The sequence below is a fragment of the Colobus angolensis genome, unplaced genomic scaffold, assembly GCF_000951035.1.
Source record: "Colobus angolensis palliatus isolate OR3802 unplaced genomic scaffold, Cang.pa_1.0 Scaffold10, whole genome shotgun sequence".
NCBI classification, from domain to species: domain Eukaryota; kingdom Metazoa; phylum Chordata; class Mammalia; order Primates; family Cercopithecidae; genus Colobus; species Colobus angolensis.
In genome coordinates, this window is record NW_012110919.1 from 7941071 (window position 1) to 7955142 (window position 14072).

The window sequence follows — 14072 nt, forward strand, 5'->3', positions numbered from 1 at the left end:
GGGAGGGCAGCAAGGGCATACCCAAGCTATCATCTGTGCAGAATCTCCCAACTCCCTTCTATTCCTCCCTCTCATTATTATTATTGATCATTGTTATTATATGTTGATGATCATCATCAGATATGAATTTTATTACTTTACATGCATTGCTTCCCCTTTATAGTACGTTTCCTCCTTTATGAAGTTAGGCTGACTTAATTGGCCTCTTGAATTCCTTCCAGCTTGCTGATCTCGTGAGAGCTATTTTTCTGTATTTTCAGTCTACAATGTATTCGATTATCAGGACATTTGATTTCTGCAGGAGCTTAAAGTACAGATTGTGTTAAATTGTACAGATTGTGTTAAATCAAATATATTCTGTACTTTCTGACTTACTAATCTTGAGGATGTGTCACCACTCAATGAGAATACTGTTGCTATGTTTTAGAGTCACTTGAGGCTGAACAGCTTGCTTCCTGGTGTATTATATTAAACACAGACTTAAAAAACAAAACCCAAAGCAGCTTTTCTGTCAAAACAACATCAGTTTTACAACGTCTTTTTCACAGAGTTGATGTTTACTGGAAAAAGGAGCACTTAAATATTATAAAGCATAAAATCAGCTGTGGCTTGATGCTTTCTTGACAATTTTCCTTTATAGTATAGATTATGTCACACGAATGGGCCACTTAAAAATTTTTTCATGTGAAAGTCTCTGATAGAAAAAGGCATTTAGAGATTATTTTTATAATACAAAAATAAACATCATGGTTATTTAAAATCTTTTTAAAATTAATGACTGAACCTTGAGCTTCCTTATTACATGAACAAGTAGACTACTGATTGTATAATAGGAGTGAATGAAAGTTACTTACATTTCTTGTGTTTATTTAATCAGCAAACATTCATTGAGGGCCAAGAATGATGCTGGGGAGTGGGGACGTACTAGGAAGCCAGTCCTCATCTCTGCCCTCAGGAAGCCTATTATCTGGTTAGGGAGGGAGAGAAAATAGTTCATAATTTCTGTAACAATTCTAATTTTAACAAAAATCTAGAAGACAATTCAAGTATTATTTTTATGTATTAGTGACATTATCATATTATATATAATACCATATCATATATCTCATCATATGGCACTAATATATAATATAAACTATATAGTACTAATATACATTATATATACATATACGTGGCATGATGACATGTTATTTTTGTCTTATATTGATATTTGGTATAATTGGAAACAATAAGTGAAATATACTAAAAGGGGAGATGTTGAAATATGGTTGTGCTGAACAAATTAGCATATCTTTTATTTCCCTTCTAACCTGGGATCCAATCACAGTTGATAATTGTTGAGGTTAAGAGTGTGGGCTCTAAGAAAGAATTCTTATTCAATTCCTTGAACAAGTCATTTAACTTCCCTTGTTTTCGTTTCCTTTCCTATAAAATGTGGGTGAGTGCCAATGTCATTGGCCTCTGGGATGACGTGAGTGGCATGCATAACATATTTAGAAGGGCACCTCCTCCCTTGTTTTAAGAGCTTTGTAGATGTCAGCTGTTCTTCCTGTTCCATGCCTGGCCTCCTTACTCTTCTGGGAGCCTCCTAGAAGCAAGGGCTTTTCATCTCCATATTCTTCTTCTTCTCCGTATTCACTTTGTCATCACTGTATTCTCATCAGTGTGCTGTCCTCCTGCCTGGTTCAGAGTAAGGACTCAGTAACTTCTTCCTGGATGAGAGAGAGAGAGAGACAGAGACTGAGGCTGTCCATCATCCTGCCATTCACATAGCACATTCCTGAATTAAACGTTTACAAAAAGTTCTAGGTTTAAAAAAATACATCCTTTGTAGGGCATAGCAGCTTGGAATTAGAAAATTTCAGAACCTAAAGATACCTTACAATTTTGTAGTTCTGCTGCATTTTATTTTTTATCATTTAGTAGCCAAGAAATGTTTTAAAGACATATAATACCCAATGTTTCAATCGTTTTTTCAGAGGATGCTCAACGTTTAGAGGCATGTGGGGACTTGTTTAAAGCCTCAGTGATGTGGTAGCACCAATGACTGGCCAGGATCCAGTGCTTCAGCAAGAATTCAGTATCTGTATCAGAGTCCTACACTGCCTTTCTGTTTATATTGCTTTATCGTGTGTTCCATTATCCTATCAATTAATTATTTCCCCTACTTGCCTTCTCCTCTTTATGCCAACTTTTTTGTTCTTTAAAATTACCAAAGAGAAGGTGTTAATCTGCTTTCAGCCTCGACAGCCACATTCTCTGAGACAGTTTCCTTGACCTTCCCCAATCTGGGCCTGCTAGCAAAGTACCCTGTGCTTTATCTGCTACACAATTGGCCATGCAGTATTTTGATTGCCTGTCTGGCTATTCATATTCTCCATTGAACAAAACACTAGGCTTCATGACCTCCCTCTTAAGAGATAGTGCAATGTTGTAGTTTAGACTGTGGGCCTGGAGCCAGACTACCTAAGTTCAAATTATAGCTCTTCTATTTACTAACCATCTAACCTTGGGAGAGTTGCTGAAACCTCACTGAGCTACTACTTTGTCCTCTGTCAAATAAGCTTGATAATGGTGCCCACTCAGAGTTGTGGGGATCATATGAATAATGCATTTAAGTCCTTCAGAGGGTGGCTGGCACATAGGACATGTTTAATAAATCTTAGCTCTTACTATTTTCTGTTTTCGTTTTTATCAAGTACCTAAGCACTTAGAAAATACTTGTTGAATAAGTGTCTGCCTGTCTGGCTCTGGGGTCACACAGATAAAGTCTAATGTTTCTTCCATACAATGGTTTTTTAAGTAAAAACATGTTAAATAATGATGGGGCCTAATAAAAATGTAGCATGTAGCCCTTGACCATCATGGGTTTGCTGTCTAGTGGAGATGACAAAAAACCAAACCAAAACACACAAAGCAAGTAACACTATAATGCTTAATAGAAAGAAAATTACTGCCTGTTACTATTTGCAAATTTTATTGGGAACAACATAAAATTTCTGGGTGTTTCCCTATTAACAACCTCATCTTAGCGGCATGAAAGTTGTGTAGAGCATTGTGAAATTTTAGAAAGAAAGGATTTTGAGAGATTATCCTTCATTTAAAAAATAAGAAAACATGTTAGAAATGTATCAGAGAAAAAATTTCAAAGGGTTATTACTGTAATTCATTGAAATGCTGGGTATTATAAGTCTTTAAAACATTTATTGGATGCTAAAACCTGTAAAAACTACCAAAGTTCTTGATAGATTTCATTACTGTGAGAGCAGTCTGGTAACTTGGAGGCTTGTTATAAATGCTGTGTATTGTATTGTTCTTCCCCACCCAACCATTTTTCTTTTAGGACATACAGTGGCCAAGCAAGTATATTACAAGAATAAAAGGAAGGACCCCTCGAAGTGGTTACCTGCTCTTCGTCTGTTTGATGTGGCACTGAAGCTCTGTAGAACAACAGCAGTGGAGGAACATGAGGTGGAAGCTGAAATCCTTTTTCAGAAAGGTAAAATGCAGCTGGGGTCAGAACTATGATAAAATTTGTGGAATTCTTTTTTCTATTAACAACAGAATTCTTGAAAATTTGGTCCTTGACTATAAAAATTACAGACATACAAAGGGCTTAGAGATGGTTAACACAGTGGTACCTCCACCAAATCCAGTCTTAGGTAAAAGAACACTGCTTATTTTAAGTTTATGTCTAGAAAGAAAAACGTATGACTACTTCATTTTGTTTACAATTATAATTGATTCTTCTTATACAAAGTTTCATGTTTGACTGAAAAATGGCAGCATAGCCTTTTAGCTATAAATAATATTACTTAAATAATGTTTGGAAGACTTTTTTTCTGCATCATTTCATTACTTAGCTGAACATTTTGGTTAATTTTTATAAATAAGAGATACACACTCATTAAAATTAAATAGCTACAGCATACCTATACTTACAACTTATATATAACACCTATTTACTTAATACATTTATATACTTTTATTGTGGCCATTTTACCTCTGAGAAAAAGATGAGGATGACTGCTATGATTTACTGAGTGTCTGCTAGATGCTAGGTGCTGTATTGAATATGTTACATCTCATAGTGCTAATTCTTAAAATAGCTCTGCAAGGTAGGCATAATAAATCCCACTTGACGATGAGGAAAATTAGGTGAGGTCTGGTTAAGGGACTTTCCGAAAGTCAACAGCCACTAAATGATAGTGCCCAGATGTGAGCTCAATGCTGGCCAGCTCTGTGCCCTTTCCACTGGCTGCATGAAAGCTGTGAATCCTTTCTGCAGTGATTATAGAAGTTTCCCTTCCTATCCTTGTTGCTACCCGTGTGCTCTGCTAGTGCCTACATTTTTTTTTTTTTTTTGAGGCAGAGTCTCGCTCTGTTGCCCAGGCTGGAGTGCAGTGGCATGATCTTGGCTCGCTGCAACCTTCGCCTCCTGGGTCCAAGCAATTCTTCCTCAGCCTCCTGAGTAACTGGGACCATAGGTGTGCACCACCACACTTGGCTAATTTTTGTATTTTTAGCAGAGATGGGGTTTCACTATGTTGGCCAGGCTGATCTCGAACTCCTGACCTCAAGGTATCCACCAGCCTCGGCCTCCCAAAGTGCTGGGATTACAGGCATGAGCCACCAGGCCTGGCCTGCTAGTGCCTATATTTGAAGGCTGCAGCTCACCGTGAGGACTGGGAGCTGTGAGGGCTAGCGCGTTTGCATTATCATAGAGAGTTTTCAGCCATTTGCTGACTTTTTGGGATTTATTTTTTTCTCCTTAGGTTTGTGTGTATGTGTTTTTTTTTTTTAATTTTTAAAAGTGTTTTCAATCTATTTTTAACTGATGTAACAATTGTATATATTTAAGGGGTATAGTGTGATGTTTTTGATACTTATATATATTGTGGCATGATTCAATCAAGCTAATTAGCATATCCATCACTTCACATACTTATCTTTTCTTGTGGTGAAAGCGTTTAAAATCTGTAATTATTATTGTAGTCACCATGTTGTACAATAGGTCTCCAGAACTTATTCCTCCCATTTAAATTAAACTTTGTACCCTTTGACCAATATCTCCCTGTTTCCCCACCATCCCTGACTTTTTAAGATTCTTCAGTTAAGTGAGATCATGCAATATTTGTCTTTATGTACCTGGCTTATTTCACTGAGAATAAGATCCTCCAGGTTCATCCATGATGTCTGCAAATAACAGGATTTCTTTCTATTTTATGGCTGAATAGTATTCCATTGTGTATATATATCACATTTTCTTTCTTTTTTTTTTTTGAGACTAAGTCTCACTCTGTCACCCAGGCTGGAGTGCAGTGGTATGATCTCAGCTCACTGCAACCTCTACCTCCCAGGTTCAAGCAATTCTCCTGCCTCAACCTCCTGAGTAGCTGGAATTACAGGCATGCACCACCATGCCCGGCTAATTTTTGTATTTTTAGTAGAGATGGGGTTTCACCATGTTGGGCAGGCTGGTCTCAAACTCCTGACCTTGTGATCCACCTGCCTCAGCCTCCCAAAGTGCTGGGATTACAGGCATGAGCCACCACCCCCAGCCATATCACATTTTCTTTATCCATGCACCTGTTGAAGGGTACTTAGATTGATTCCATATCTTGGCTATTGTGAATAATGTGAATAATGCTACAATGAACATGAGAGGGTAGATGTTTTCTGATATCTGTGAAGGAGACAGGGGAAAGAGGAGAATGCACGTCAAAAAAGGAAATGTAAGATACAGGAGGAGGGAGAAGCATAAGGGAATGGAGAGAAAAGTTAGATGGGAAGATGGGAAGACCATTGTGCAGGGCAAGCCAAAGGAGGCTTGCCTCACCTTGCTTCCTGAATGCAGGGGAAGCCTGAGAGTTCTGAAGGAGGCGGCAATGGATCTTTCCTTATTGGCTTACCTTCTGGAAGAAATAGACAGACATACAAAAGGACAGCACACCAAATGTTCTGAATTTCCAACATGAAATATTTGTTCTTAAGTTCTAAGTGCTAGAAAAAGGGAAAACCATCTTTGTATCTTTTTCTTCTTTCAGGCAAAATAGAACGTCAAATACTAATGGAAGAGAAATCTCCAAGTTTTCAACTTGAGAGTTTATATGAAGCTATACAACTAAGCCTGAAAAATGATCAAAACTCAGGGTAAAAGGATATTCCGTTGTTGTAGCTGTGTGTGTTTGGCTTGAACCCTGTGTTCTGGTAGTATGTTGACCACTTAAGGCTGGATTGATTGGGATGCCTTCTCAAAGCAGGGCTAGTTCATGGGGTCCATCTCAAGCTTGTTGCTCTTTGTTCTGACCAAAAGCCTCCTTTAAAATAATGGTAAATGACTGTCCTCATAGTGGCATATTGGCCTGTACCCAGATCTCCTGTCAGTCCCAGGATTGCTAGGGCCTCCTCAGGATGCCTGGCTTCTAAACTGGAAGATCCTTCCCTAAATGTGCAGTTGTGTCTAGAAGAGGTTCATGTGGCTATTCAGTCTGGTCATCAGGACCAGGACTGGTCAACTTAATTCTGTGTGAGTATAACCTCAATATTGAGTAAGCCGCCTTTATTACAACGGCACTGATCCAGGTGCACTGATCCCCAGCTGACAGATTTGATAGTAAATACATAGACCTAACCCATACCAAGTCTCTGCTTTCGGCATTGCATAACTCTATGTGTTCCTTTCTATTTTAATTAGTGGAGGAGGATAGAGAGGGGCCTACATTTTCAAGGCGAAGTCCTCCAGCCCTGACCTTCACTTGTTTAGTGTCTTGTGTGCTAGAATATTCCAGAATGGTCTTGATGCCAGGCTTCATGGCAGTTATAGCATGGAGTGTTGCCAGCACAGGACAAAGCAGAATGCTGAGCTCTCTTCAAGAACTTCCAATTTTAGTAGGGAGGAAGATGCTAGTATCTATGGTCAAAAGGGCTATGAAAAGAGGGTGTGTGTTTGTGACAGATGCTGGTTTTGCCAGTTTTTCCTTTCATCAGCTCAGAAATTGTTAGCAAATGATACCAATGATTATGCATGGTGAAGCTATTTAATAAGTACATTGTTATATCATTTTAGATTGATAAGAGACTCCTACCTAGAAATGGCTCTATTGTATTTTCATCTGAAGAAGCCAAAGATAAAAATTTCAGGATCACCATTAACACTTAAGGTAAGAGTCTATTTTATTTGAAATTATGAGGTAATTGCCTTTGAGCTTGCTATTTTGGTAACACTGAGGCTGATTTTCCTATGTGGCTTGGAGAAATTAATTCATTGCTTTGTAGTTACACTTGTAACTATATGTTACAAAGAGATACCTCTTTGGACATTTTATATAGGGCTTTGGAAATTATTTTTATATACACATTTCTGCCTGTGAAAATGTTATCCATGAAATGTAAGTGTACATAAATATATACTTAATATTAATATATAAATATACAGTTATATTTCATGGATAACATATAAATGCAAGGCAATGAATGAGTCATTAGTATTGATCAGGAAAATTCAAGAAATGACATACAGATGGACAAGTGAAGTTTTCAATACTGATATGGCCTGTAAATAGATTTCCTCTTGATAGAATCATTCATTCATTCATCACATATCTTTTTAGCATCTACTATGATCCAGGCACTCTTCCAGAGGAAGATATTAAAGCAGTGTCTAAAACGAACTTGGTCACTGTTCTCATGGAGCTTACCTTTCAGTAGAGGAAAACATAATAAACCAGTAAAGCAAAGGACGCCAGAGGAGGAAAGGTGGGAGGAAATGAGGGAGAAGGAGGGGAAGGGTGTGTATTAGTTCATTTTCACGCTGCTAATAAAGACATACCTAAGACTGAGTAATTATAAAGGAAAGAGGTTTAATGGACTCATGGTTCCATGTGCTGGGGAGGCCTCACAATCATGGTGGAAGGCGAAAGTCACATCTTACGTAGCAGACAAAGAAAGAATGAGAACCAAGTGAAAGGGGTTTCCCCTTATCAGACCATCAGATCTCCTGAAACTTATTCACCACCACGAGAACAGTATGGGAGAAACTGCCCCATAATTCAATTATCTCCCAGCAGGTCTCTCCCACAACGTGTGGGAATTTTGGGAGCTACAATTCAAGATGAGATGTGGGTGAGGACACAGCCAAACCATGTCAGGGGGTGACTTAGGTAGTGAAATTTGGAGCTAGGAATAACTTGCATAGGTGGGATTTTTAATGAATGACCTGAGAATGGGGTGATGTTTGAAGTAGGATTTGATGGATGAAGAGGGACCCCAGCAAAGAGTTGCAGAGGGGTCGCGTCTTCTAACTAGAGCAGTGCTTCCAAACTAAGGTGTGGAAACACCACTGAAAATCTTGTGAAATGACAGAATCTGATTCAGTAAATCAGGGATGGGCTCTGAGATTTGGCATTTCTAATGAGCCTCCCAGGTGATGCTGATGCTGCTGGTCTGTGGTTCACACATGAGGACCAAGGGTCTAGACTGAGGGAGATCCCAGAGGCAGGAATAATTTGGGTGGGTTTGAGGTATATGAACCCAGTAATTTTATTTTTTGTTTTTAAAATTTTAGTGGGCTTTTCTGTTTCATCCTTATTGAATAATCATTTCACCCTCCAAGAGATCTTTTCAGAAAATATTGGAATCAAATCTTTAATTTTTGAGACAGCATAAACATGATTTAAAACCTTTAGGCAAATAGACTCTCAGTCAATTGAATTATTCATATGGCAGCTGCCTTAGGTAAATGGCCCCACTTTTTTTAATCGAAATAATTACAAACTAGAAAAAGTTACTTTTTGTTGTTTGATAAACATGTTTATTTCCAGTAACAGAAAAAACCCTTGTTTTTATAGCAGGTGGCAATACAAATTAATAGGATGCTAGGATGATAATATATCACCTTTCTGGCCCTTACTAGAGAAGTGCTTGTAATTAAGAACATAAAGAAGTTAGGATCTGAATGAAAACGGTAGTGTAACTCCTTACAATATGATCATTATTTTCTGTATGTTTTGACATAGTATAAATATTTTAGCAAGTCATAGAATTATTAGAAGCACAGAAAACAGCCAAAACCAATTAAAAAAATTCATGCAGACATATTCAGACTATAGAAATATAACATTTGAAATATGCCCTAATAAAGATAACACATTATAAGCCCTTAAAAGAAAGCACTATTGTTGCTCTTTTATGTAGTGTCCATATAGCAGAGTGACCATAGTACCTGTGTATAGCCATGTAACTGAGGTCTTTTTAAGCCTAGTTTCCTCACCTGTGAAATGGAGATGAGGATCCTTACCTCTTAGAGTGGCTCTGAGAATTAAACAAGATAATGGACTTGTATATAATAAGTACTTATATAAATGGAACTATTATTTCTCATTATGTAACATCAGCTAAACATCTTTATTCTTCTTTCTATTTTGTTAATAGCAGGTACTCAATAATGGATGGCTAAGTTGAATTGACTATTTCTTGAACATTCATTTATTTACTTATGAACCGAACACTTACTGAGGGCATAATATATGCTAACCACTTTCTTTTCCTAAGGAGCACAGAGTCTAGCAAGAGAGATAAATAATTGTATTGCAATGTGACAAGGACTATAATCCCAATTTGTCAAGGTGGAGAAGTGTAGTATATGAATGTTGCAATTTTTCCACATTCTTGCTAACACTTGTTATTGTCTACCTTTTTGATAGTACCCATGCTAGTAGGTATGAAGTGATATCTCATTGTGGGTTTGATTTGCATTTCTCTGGTGGCTAATGATGCTGAGATCTTTTCATGTGCTTGTTGGCCATTTGTATATCTTCTTTGGGGAAATGTCTATTCAGATCTTTTGCCCATTTTTATTGGGTCATTTGTCTTTTTTCATCATTGAGCTTTGAGAGTTTTCTTTTTAAAAAAATGTATATATTTTAGATACAAGCCCCCTATGAGATAAATGATTTGCAAATATTTTCTCCTGGTTAGTGGCTTGTCCTTTCATATTGTTAGTAGTGTCTTTGGAGGTACAAAAGTTTTAAATTTTAATGAAGTCCAAATTGTCTTTTTTTCTTTTATAAGATTGTGTTTTTATGTGGCATTTCTAGAACCCTTTGTCTAACTGCAGATGTTGAAGATTTTCTATGTTTTCTTCTAGAAGTTGTATAGTTTCAACTTTTACACTTAAGTCTATGATCCATTTTGAGTTAATACTTGTGTAGGGTGTGAGGTAAGATTCTAAATTCTAAATTCATCTTTTTGTCCATGAATATGCAGTTGTCTCAGTACCATTTGTTACAAAGACTATCCTTTTCTCATTGGATTGCTTTGGCACTTTTGTTGAAAATTAATTATATATGTAAATGTTTATTCCTGGATTTTCAATCCTGTTTCATTGACCTATAAGTCTACCTTTACTTGAGTGTCTACTGTCTTGGTTCCTGTAGCTTTTAGCAAATTTTGAAATTGTAAAGTACATGTTTCAACTATATTCTTCTTTTTCAAAACTGTTTTGGCTACTTTGACTCCTTTGCATTTCACTACCTATTTTAGGATCTGTTTGTCAATTTCTGCAAAAAAAAAACTAAGGAGATTTTTGTTGTCATCTTAACAATATTAAGTCCCCTAATTAAAGAATATGGACTGTCTCTTCATTTATTCTGATCTTAATTTCTCTCAACAAAGATATGTCTTTTTAGTGTACAAGTCTTACACATTTTTGTTGTTTATTTCTATTGTCAAGGGAATTTTTATATACTTTTCATACACCAGAAGTAAAAGAAATATACTTTTGTTATTGTTTGTTTTATTCTGCAGGTTCATTGAAAATTAAAGAATTGGTCAAAATATGGGCATCAAAGAATTAGCACCCGTGGGGCTAATTGAATAGTTAGCTCCATCCAGATGATTTAAATCTTAAGAAACTACTACTACTTATTTTAGTTGTCTATAAAAATGTACAACAGATACTAGCTACTGATGGACTAGCTACTTGTTCTGTTCACTTCTGTAGCATTGACTTTCTTATGTTTAAAAACTGAATATATATTTAAAATATATATATATATATTCTTTATTAAAGAAACCCCCATGGTAAAAAAAATCCTCAATCATTGTTTGTTTGTTTTGTTATTCTATGAAACTTTATGATAATACTATCTCTTTAGTATTTTTCTTAGCAGGAAATATGACAGCAAATACTGCCAAAAATCTTTAAGCAACGTTCTAATTTCTGACACTGTTACACAATATATTCAATTTATAGGTCTTCTATTATAATGGCACTTAATTTTACTTAAGATGCCATTTTTGGATGGGCACAGTGACTCACACCTGTAATCCCAGCACTTGGGAAGGTTCAGGTGGGCCAATCACCTGAGCTCAGGAGTTCAAGACCAGCCTAGGCAACATGGTGACACCTTGTTTCTATAAAAAATACAAAAACTAGCTGGGTGTGGTGATGCATGCCTGTAGTCCCAGCTACTTGGGAGTCTGAGGCAGGAGAATTGTTTGAACCTGGGAGGCAGAGGTTGCAGTGAGCTGAGATCGTGTCATTGCACTCCAGCCTGTGTGACAGAGCAAGACTATGTCTCAAATATATATATATATATAATTTTTATTAACTTATTACACAAATAATGCAAACTCATTATAGAAAATTAGAAAAAAATGATAAGAATAATTTACCTTAAAATTTGGGATAACCACTGTTAATAATTTTCCCTGTATTTATGTACAGGGAATGTATACGTGTGCATATTTTTTAAAAAGAAGGATTGTACTTTTCATACAATTTTGTAACCTACACTTTTCTTTCCTCAATGTATTTTGAATATCTTTTCATGTCAATAGGTACGTTATTATCCTTAGTGACTACACAATATTTCACTAAAATGTCATCTTTAGAAGATGGGAAGAGTTATTACAAAACTTTATATCATAACACATTTGCCATATTTTTAGCCTCCTCTCAGAAGAAGTAGTTCTGTTAAAGAAACATCAGCAAGTAAATTTGAAATGTACAGTTCATTAGCCTGGATTGCAATAAGAGCTGCTGCACAGGTTAGTGTGATTTTTGTTTAATTTTTCTTTTTACCATCTTATCTGTATTCTCTGCCTTTAAGGAAAACAGTATACCCATAAAAGAGAAAGGAGTTAGGGTGTGGTACCTCATGCCTGTTATCCCAGCACTTTGGGAGGCTGAGGCAGGAGGATCACTTGAACCCAGGAGGTCGAGACCAGTCTGGACAACATAGAGCCCAGCTCTACAAAAAATTTAAAAATTAGCTGGGCATAGTGGCATGCCTGTAGTCTCAGCTACACAGGAGGCTGAGGCAGAAGGATCACTTGACTCTGGGAGGTCAAGGCTGCAGTGAGCTGAGATCTCACCACTGCACTCCAGGCTGGGCAACAGAGTGAGATCCTGTCTCAAAAGAAAACAAGAAAAAAAAATTACATTATTTGGGATTTGTGCCAATTATGTTTCTTTGGAAAGATTAGAAATACTAGTTATGTTTAGTGTTTTCAATCTCTGTATTAGCCAGACTTAGTTCCCTTTGTTTCACCTTTTCTCAATGAAACTATTGGCAGATACACATGTGCACATATTTGACATTTTGGCAGATATCTGTTATAGCTAGGTGAGGTAGCTTATTTAAAGTGACTTATGCATTAATTAAATTGTCAACCTTAAATTATTTGTTTGACTATGATATATTCTACATGTCAGGGATCACATATTATTTTTTCAGGTTGTCTTTTTTTTCTTCCAATGTATATGGAATATTATTTTATGAATTCACTTTTTTCACATTATTTACCTAATAGATAATCTATGAATTAGAAAGCTTACATTTATAATTCTAATTTATGCATTAATTGTAGGTCAGTGAAGCTGTGCTGGCAATTAACTTACTTATTGGAAAGAAGAATACTAGAACCCATAAAGTTAACCAAGTGGCATTACCAAATATCCCAGAATTTGCTGCTCTGGATCTTTTGTCTTCGTATACAGATTATTTGCTTGGTATGTTTGGAGATTTACATATTATGCAAAAAACTGACATATGTAATATAGAATCAAGTTTCAAAGATTTAATTGTAATTTGTTGGCTTTTAGCTTAGATGGCGGTAATGTTTTGGGGGTACTTCCAGGGGATCACAGGGATTCTAGGGCCAAAATAGAGAGCCCTTAGCTCACTGCACATGTGTACGTGTTAGTCAGCTGCTGCATTTCAGATGCATGTTCTTGTAAAAAATGATATTTTACATCTGTTTCTTTTCCAGTTCACACATATCAAGTGGGACCTTTTTGCCTCTCTGATTCTTTAATCCAAAATCTACACTCACTCTCCCACTCTCATATGCCTCCCTCCTCTTTTCCTCAGTTATTTTGTATTTGTATGTATGTTTGATTGTATCTTTAAGCTCTTTCTCTCATTAAATTATCATCAGCTACCGGAGGGCAGGGTCTTCATCTATTCAATTTTCATCTACAGCAGATTGCACAGTGCTTGCACATAGCAGACATTCAATATCAACATTTGTTAAAAGAATTAATGAAAGAGGTTAGCAAAATTTAAACTTGACTGCAATACTGTTTATGTTTTTGCTTAGTTACTCCTTTGATAGTAAACTATAATATAAACCTCTATATCAGATAACTGGTAACAGGCATTTAACATTCATTTATGTGTTTTTCCATTATTTCACTCAAAAAACATTTATCGAGTGTTTGTTGTGTGCTAAGCACTTGGATAGGTGCTAAGAAGTAAGATACTAGTCTTACTTCCAGACTGGAATTTCACTAACATCCATCTCTAATTTTGCTTGGTGCTAGGTCAGCATTGGACCAAAGGAGAAGAGTTTTAACCTGACAGGGGTGGGAGCGATCATCCTAATACTTCTGGAATCACATCTGTAGACAGCGGCTTACTTTGCTGCATTGTTGGGTCAGCCTTAGTTAAAGTGTTAATGTCTAACGTCCCTCTCTTTGGCTCTTTACTGAAGCATTTGTGTCCCAAATTATTTTGTAAACTATTTTATAGATTTTTTTTTTTTTTTTTTTTTTTTTTTTTTTTTTT

General features: G+C 36.4%; 1 protein-coding gene across 1 annotated transcript in view; it reads left to right on the forward strand.

Moving 5' to 3' along the window:
• The window catches only part of CFAP54 (cilia and flagella associated 54), a 140186-nt gene that overhangs the window by 99345 nt on the left and 26769 nt on the right, over positions 1 to 14072 (forward strand). The window contains exons 23-27 of the mRNA XM_011936865.1: positions 3344 to 3499; positions 6048 to 6153; positions 7070 to 7163; positions 11953 to 12051; positions 12874 to 13089. Of these exons, the coding sequence (XP_011792255.1) occupies positions 3344 to 3499; positions 6048 to 6153; positions 7070 to 7163; positions 11953 to 12051; positions 12874 to 13089 (671 nt within the window). The remainder of the gene's footprint in view (positions 1 to 3343; positions 3500 to 6047; positions 6154 to 7069; positions 7164 to 11952; positions 12052 to 12873; positions 13090 to 14072) is intronic.